Source organism: Hipposideros armiger, unplaced genomic scaffold, assembly GCF_001890085.2.
Source record: "Hipposideros armiger isolate ML-2016 unplaced genomic scaffold, ASM189008v1 scaffold_371, whole genome shotgun sequence".
NCBI classification, from domain to species: Eukaryota; Metazoa; Chordata; class Mammalia; order Chiroptera; family Hipposideridae; genus Hipposideros; species Hipposideros armiger.
In genome coordinates this window covers 1,739,434-1,747,964 of record NW_017731721.1, presented here as the reverse complement: position 1 = coordinate 1,747,964, position 8,531 = coordinate 1,739,434, and the positions used below count along the sequence as shown (strand labels likewise).

The 8,531-nt window shown below is 36.9% G+C and overlaps 1 protein-coding gene across 5 annotated transcripts in view; it reads right to left on the bottom strand.

The window, feature by feature from the left end:
• Positions 1-8,531, bottom strand: part of DIP2B (DIP2 acetate--CoA ligase B (putative)) — a 209,428-nt gene that overhangs the window by 69,769 nt on the left and 131,128 nt on the right. For all 5 annotated transcript variants that reach the window (XM_019662250.1, XM_019662252.1, XM_019662251.1 and 2 more), the window contains exon 4: positions 4,347-4,472. In XM_019662250.1, the coding sequence (XP_019517795.1) occupies positions 4,347-4,472 (126 nt within the window). The remainder of the gene's footprint in view (positions 1-4,346; positions 4,473-8,531) is intronic.

Here is an 8,531-nt window from a genome sequence, read left to right as displayed (position 1 = left end):
AGCTGGTTATATTTTGTCTACATTTCTAAAGGGAAGTTTTCTTTCCCCTGTTTCTAGGAGAGAATTTTCAGGTTTTCTAATTGACTACATGGCTAAAAACAGAAGTCAGAGCAAGCTATTGAGCCTCTCTAAACTTGTTTTCTCATCTGTAAAATGGTATAGAGGACATAAAAAAATATATGATAAGCACTTAGCCCTATGACTAGTACACAGAGGGTACTCAATAAATGGTAACTATGAAACTACTTTTATTGGCAAACCTTAAATTTTATAATCAGCTATTAAAATAAGCAAATTCAGTCTAATAGAGTGGGTTTTTTATTGTGCTTTGGCTTAAAGAATATTGAATATTACTAATCTCCCAAGTAATTGTGGACCATTGCTCATAATCCCTATCAATAATGAAAGTATTCTATTAAAATGATCCAAATCTATTAACTAGAACACATTTATACAGGTCTGATTGGCCAGCTCTGTTTACTTTGTGGTTTAGAGTAAAATTAAAATATTTAGAAAAAACTCCCTGAGTTGGTAATTCAGACAGGTAATTTCTTTTAAGTTCAAATTAACTAATACATATTTCGGGCTATGTGCTCTCAGAAGGCAATAGCTATTCAATTTGTTTGGAATAATACTCATTTCAGTAACATGCATACATGAGTATCAATGAAGTAAAAAAAAGATTTCCCAAACATGGGGCGTCAGTAGAGTGAAAAACAAACTCAAAAAGACTTGAGTCTGACCCATAATTGTTGTTTGACTTGAGGCAAATCACTTAGTGAATACGAACCTGTTTGTTTCCTCATCTCTAAGGAAATCTGCCCTTCCAACTTCACCGAGCACTTACTCGCATGAAGAGTAAGAGAGGCTGGGCAGCCAGAGGTATGTGAAAGTCCTTTTCGTACTGTAACATACTGTAATTCCATAAAGCATTATTAAAGTATGTTAAAAGTATAACAATACCCAGTCTGTCCATGGGTGTCAGAGAAATATAGAGAGGTAAAATTCTCCTTTCTGGTCCTATAAATTACTGCTGTAGTCATTTTCAAGCAGGGCCCTATGTGAGAGAGATATCTAAGTTTCCTTCTATCCAAGCCAGTTGAAATAGCTTACTGTGTTTTGGGGTCATTATGTGGTCTATTTGGTCATCCAAGCACCCTCAGAATACAGTGTAGGGTAAGTCCACACGGATGCAGAAAAAGCTTAGATGGGGACAAATATAGGCTGCAGTTTTTGCATTGTGTTTATCTGTATGAATGAATAATAGGGTTACACAAAGAACCCCCACAAAGAAAGAGCTGAGGTAATTGCCTCATGACATTAGTGAATGATTTCAGCACATAAAGGGAACTGGATGGCAGTAATTCAAGCAATCTAAAAAACTCTGAAAAAGGACACAGGCACTAAAAGAACCATAGATTGCTACCAATTTGGAGAATTAAAAATTTTCAATCCACAAGATAGAAATCAGTGTACATATCAATAAGCAAATTATAGGTTGATTGACACTTTATTACTTGAGAATGATTTATGAACAAAAGACAAATTATTTCCCATGCCAACTATTTACCATAGTTTCCAGACTAAATGATACTAAAGAAGCCAAGATTTATGACATATTTTACTCCTTAAATCATTTTTATTAAATGTCATCAATTCAGTAATTCCTATATTATGTGCCGAGTGCCCCCCACAGAAGCAGACTGGCCAGTGTGCTCAAGCAGGTTCCCAGAAATTAGGTTCACACTGAACGCACGTGCAGAGTGAGGGCTCTGACCGGTCCAACACCCTTGACCACAGTGTGAAATCTAAGGTGAATTTTGCCCTGCAAGACTGGCACAACTTTTCTAGAAACAAAGTCACAACAAGGTCATTTTTATAGCTAGCTGCCTAGAACCTGATTTTCTAAAACAGCCTTTAAGCAGCACTAATTAGTGTCAATTCTCTTTTTACTCCCCATCCTTTGAGTGCAGCCTAGGCATTCTTCTAAACGTCAGTGTTTCAGGGGATATTAGAGTAAATACGCTAGATAAAACCTACCTGCCATCCTTGGGTTAGGCTGTAAGAGGTTCTGGGAGATAGTGATATAGGTTTAAACTGCAGTGGGAATAGGAGACAGCCAAGTCTCTAACTGGTGGCTCACAGAAGCTTGGAGAGAATGGATTCCAAATCCTAACCTGGGAACAGACAATTCCATGTCCCCAAATGAAAGGGGCTAACAGACATCTAATGATACAGTTCTTCCCACTTTCCCTCACAGTACCTGTCCTAGGCATGTGCGTAATTGTGGGAGCCAGATCTTAATGCTCTTGGTCATGTGGGGGCTGTGTGAGAAACCACCAGGAGGGTGCTCTCCATGCTCCTTCGCGTGGGACAGAATTTCTCTTCTATTGGGCAACACTGATGTCCCTAAGAGCACATCATATACTATTCAGAGCTCCCAGAACAGGAGATAGATGGATAGACAGGAAACCTTTTCATTATTCTGCTCTGCTGAATAAAGGTCCTAGGAGAGAGGACCGAATCTTTACAATTATGAAATTATTAAAACATGTAAGGTGATCAAGAACATTATACTGCATGTTTAAGGCTGCAGAGTAGAACATTTGCATTCAGAAATACAGAGGCCTGTAGTGAATTCCAAACGACTGTGGTCTCATTCAGTTCTAAACAGCCGCTATTTGTTTCTAGAGTCCGTGAATTCCCCTCAGGCAGTGACTTTTGTAAAAGGGGATGAAAAAGGTTTCCATTCCTTTTGAGCATTCTCAAGATCCCTTGCTGTACTCTCACATTTAACCCGAAACCATGAGAGCGGACTATTTACTCTGAAACTGCATTTCTTTAATACAGCTCTGGAGAGGATTGTTTCTAAGGACTTTCAGTCATATTGCTCCCTACCCTTTGCCATTTACTGCAACTGAACCCTCAGCTGCACTGTAGCACATGCTGCCAAAAGGAATAGCAACTCCTGAGAGCCTCCTTTGTCCACGGGGACCCAACTGGTGCTGTATGAACACGGAAGGGAAACTGTCCAAGGTTTTGAACGAGTGGGCTGGAAGTATGCACCATTATAGACACAAAATGTCTTATTGTGATGGTCTGCTAGAGGTATCCTGTGTTACGTTTTGAGAAACACTTGAAGCCACAGAGCTATTTCTCTTGAAACATATTGACACCACAGATGTAAAAAAAAAAAAAAGAAAAGAAAAAAAAAGCACACACAGTGAGCCCACAGCAAACCCAAATGCTCTGAGAAGTTAGCCAAAACCTAGGAGAAAACTATTGATATGAACCTGGACCAGGGAATAACAACAGTACGAACAGCTCAACTTGATAGCTGTGAAGCAAACTCAACCACAACAATGGGGCCTTCCTGGGAATCTCCACAAAAGACATAGTAAGTAGTTTAGACCAACACAGTATGAGGAAGTTTTTTACCCAAAGATTTCATTACTAGTAACATGACAGTGGGGACACAGGCACTATGAGGCTCTAAAATAGTTTTACTATCTTTAGTCTCAGAGGCCTATACTGAGATCTTGGCTGGGATTTCACTTAAAAAAAATTTTTTTTAACTTTTTAAAAACGTTGGGAAAGATGCTATATAGATAAGACAACTTAAAAGTTGTTCCAGTTGCCCTTCAAATATAAAGTTATAACACTTAAATTTATATTAGGGGGAGTAAGGATTCCAAGTCTGGGGAACGGGGATGGGATAAAGATACTTAGTTCCCGCTAATCTCATGACCCCATTATAGAAAGTGATTCTTAAAAATATATAAATGTACACAAAATATATCAATACACATATACATAAACACACACAAACACACACACACACATACACTTTTTCAGATCTATTACAACTTCGCATGACTGCTCTCCTATCATCTTTAATGACATACCAAATTTTGTCCCAAATCTACTTAACTCCTATGACTGTTGCAGAGACAAAGCATCTGATTTAGGAGTATAAATGTGATAGAGAAATATATGTCTATGGGTCATATTTTGGATGTCAATGAAAATAACTATTTAACCACAGCAGGATTTCTTTTTTAGACCCTAAGCTTTAGCCTGTATCTATTTATGACTACATGAATTTGGGGGTTACAGCAAGGATAAGCCAGAAATTCAGAAGGAAAAAAAAAATCTTTAAATAGCTTTACTCTTAAGGCCTTGGTGTTGTGTTGTTTATAGTACAACAACCAAAGCCTGCCGCGGTCAGTGTGCATGCGTACACACCTCAGATGAGGAGGACAGAGTTCTGGCTCCTACCTCAGAAAAGAAAAAGTAGACCTTATTTCAGGAACAACTGTCAGAGAGAAAGGTTCTGATAAACCTACCAGGAGGCGTGCAGGCATCCGCAGGAGACTGGACAAATGTGGAGCGCCTTTTGGTTGGCATGGGCAAAGCCATTTTCTGTTCTTTATGCTTTGCCAGTGCAGCTTGAACAGCTTCTGTGTGGATATCTGAAAGATTAAACATTTGCATTTATTAGCTTCTGGCTCTTCAAGTATTTTCTTCTGAGGGCTGACCTATCACAGCCTCAACTGTTGAAAACGGGATGTTTCAGTCATTTTTATTTATCATTTGTATTAAAATGGAAGGGCTGACATTACTTGTTTGCCACTTGGGCTACAGAAGAAGTCAGCTCTCCACTTGAATGTCTAATTGCAATCTCAAAATTAACATATCCAGACAGAACTCTTGGTTCTCTACACCCAGCCCCAAACTCACTCTACATTTCTACAAAACAGGATCATACTGTATACAGTATTTTGTATTGTTTTTATTTTATTTTGTTTTATACTCTTACAAAATCTTACTGAGGTAGTTAACAATTGAGGTGGCTTCCTAGTTCCCAAGAAACAATTTCCTCTTCTCAAGGAATGGGCCCAATCTACACGCAAACGACCCTCTCTAGGTAACCAATCTTCTTAGTCATTGGTTTATCCTTCTTATATTTCTTTTTGCAAAATAGGCAGACATGTGTCATTTCCCTGTATTTCACACGCAAAAGGCAGCATATTAAACGTGCATTTTTACGCTGTGCTTTTTTCACTTACTATATCCTGGAGTTCACTCTATATAAGAGGTCTCCGTTCTTTTTATATAAAGCTGCAGAGCACTCCATTGTACTCCATAGTTTATTCAACTACTATTCTCTGTGTGGGCATTGACATGTTTCCAATATTTTACAATCACAGATAACGATGCAACAAAGAGCCTTATGCAAATATATTTATACTAATGAGAGTATATCTTCAGGGTAAATTCCTACAAGTGAGACTCCGAAATCAAAAAGTGAATATATTTTTAATTTTGTTACATCTTGCCAAATTCTCCTCTAAAAGGGTTTTATCGTATTGCATTACTATCAGTGATGTATAGGTGTGCCTGTTGCCCCTTAGCCTCACCTTCAGAGTGTGCTGTCAAGCTTTTTGATTGTTGCTGGTTTGAGAAATGATATCTCAGTATACTTTAAATTTGCATTTCTTTTATCATTAATGAGATTAAACATCTTTACAGAGGATCTAAGGGTCATTTAACGTTTGCTTGTTTGTTTGTTTTGTAAGTGAAGTGAATGTTCATATCACCTGACCATTTTTCAATTGGGTTTCTGAATTTATTTTCCCTTAATTTTTAAGACTTCTTCATATGTAAGAGATATTAACCCTTTATTTCTGAGACATGTTAGAAATACTTTCTTTCACTTTGTCATTTGTCTTTTGATATTGTTTGTGGTGGTTTATAGCCACGCAAAAGTTTTTTTGTTGTTTTTTTTTAACGGAAGCTGTCAAATCAGTAATATAACTTTTTTTTTACCTGAAGGAACTTAAAAAAAACTAAAACCAGAGTTGGGAAAAGGAAGAAATAACAAGGATTAGAGCACAAATAAACAAAATAGAGAATAAGAAAAAAAGTCAATGAAAATAAGAGTTGGTTGTTTGAAAAGATCAACAAAATTGACAAAACTTTAGTTAGATTAACAAGAAAAAAGAGAAGGCTCAAATAAAATCAGAAATGAAAGAGGAAACATTATAACTGATGCCACAGAAATAAAAAAGATCATGAGATTACTATGAATAATTAAATATCACTAATTGGATAACCTAAAGAAATGCATAAATTCCTAGAAACATACAACCTACCAGAATTGAATCATGAAGAAAACAGAAAATCTGAACAGATCTATAACTAATTAGTAAGGAGATTGAATGTTAGCATCCTTAGGATTTAAAGGAAAAAAAAAATGAACACCCCAATTTTAAAAACATAGGGTTAGGCAATGAATAGGTAGTTTATAGAAGGATGGATAATAAACACATACCCAAATGTCCAATCTCATTATTAATAAAAGAAATAACACTTCTACCAACAGGGTAGGAGTGACCATTTTCCCACATCTATGGACAACACTGGACCACTTTTTGCCATCTTCCCCAAAAAAGATAAGTGGAAAATGTCACTTCACAGTTTTATAGTAGCACTTCCTATTTTTGGCTTGTTTTTATGAAGTAGTTAAGACATGGTACATATGTGGCACAGCTGGGCTTCAGGGACCAGGGGCAGCACAGACACCCCCCAAGCACCCTTACCTGTTAGGACATTACTTCAGACAGGCAGACAAACAGACAGACAGATAGATATGGACAGATTAAAAGGCAGATGCATAGGTGGGTTAGGTCATTAAGTAGGGAAGTAGAGTTCAAGGAGTTACCTGCAAACTAACAAGCAGTCATGCCAATTTTTACCAATTTCTAAGGTACCAACCACTTTAACATTGTAAATTAAGGCAGAGGCACCAACTATTAAGTTCTGAAACATTAAGATATCACATTAATTTTGGGACTACTCTGTGTGCTGATGGGGAGGGGGGCAATGAAATTTTAATTTTGCATTTCATATTCCCCTGCCTTTACACACTGTTTTTTTTTTTCAGCTTGTAATATCTATATAACACACGGCTACTCATACCTCAAAATGGCTCAGACATCACCACCTCCATGAAGCCTGCCCTTGACAGTGCCCAGGCTCCTTCCCCTGTCACCTCCTCTTCTATGCTGCCTCTGTACCTTGTATAAAGGATTCCTGTGTTGTCAACTTGTGTTTCTAGCATCTAAACTGTGCTGGACTCATAGGAGGTCCACAATAAATGCTTGCTGAACTGAACTCAATTTACCTTCCTGGGTACAAGAAAGTGTATTAATATAGACATAAAATGGTCCTGGCGCACCAGGGCCAGCCATCTCATTAGCAAATGGGACCAGAGGCAGAGGGCAGATGTGGACAAAGACAGGCAAGTTCCCAATTAGGGTAACAGAGGGCGTTACTGTTGCATTCAGCTCCTGACATTAAGTCAGAAGAATCCACACTTAGGGTAAAATCAGTAAGGGCAATCATTGATGTGAGGCTTTAAATCATTTATTCAGGGCTAACACTTTAAAACCTATCTTTTGTCATTTTTGTTTAAAATTAATATACATAAGTTTTGTTATGTGTATTTTACCACAATAAAAAAAAACCTGGAAGAATTAATATACATATTGGAAAAAGATTTAAACACATATAATGCTGAAGTGAAAATTTTCCCTAGACCCACCACTGCCTCAATAATTTGGTACATATTTTTCCAGGTTTCTGTGTACACACTAATATATGTAATTATTGTTAATATTTATAAAATTGGATCATATGCTACATACTATCATATTTGTTACTTAAAATATATTTTGTACATCTCTCTATATTCATACAAATAGATCTACCTCATTTTTTTTTTATGGGCCTAGAATTTAAAAATCAGCTTTCATAAAATTCCATTGTGTGAACATACTATAACTTACTTAACTTGTATTATTATGAACAATACTATAACAAACATCTTTATATATGTATAGGTATGTATATATATATAGATATATATCTGTGTGTGTGTGTGTGTGTGTGTGTATCTTTGTGCACATATGTAGGTGTTTATATAAAATAAATCCTAGAAGTGAAATTTCTGGGTCAAAGTGAATATATATTTAAAGTTTAAAAGATACTGTCAGACTGTTGTGCTATCACTTTTAAGAGCACAGTACTAACTTACGTTTGGCTCTGAAATAATTTTCTACTACACTGATATTTGTTATACTATTTTAGTGTCCCTGAGGTTTACGTAGTTGAATCAAGATTGCCATATTTAGTTGAATCTATGATGCCATCTTATATAAAGCATTTCCTGATTTCAGATCTGTTAAAATGTGAAAAGCATCCTTCTCATATTAGATGAAATACGGTTCTTGGCTGTCTTGGAAAACAAGTAATTAACTGAGAAAAAACACTTTCTCAAAAACTGAACAACAGCAAATCAAATGCTCACACTTAATAATTAAATATGCAGGGGCCAGCCGAGTGGTGCGATGGTTAAAAACTGGCTTGGGACGCCAGAGGGCCCCGGTTCGGATCCCACATATGAGGGCAGTGACACTGCCCTCCACAGCTAAGATGCTGAACAACAGCTCAACCTGGAGCTGGGCTGC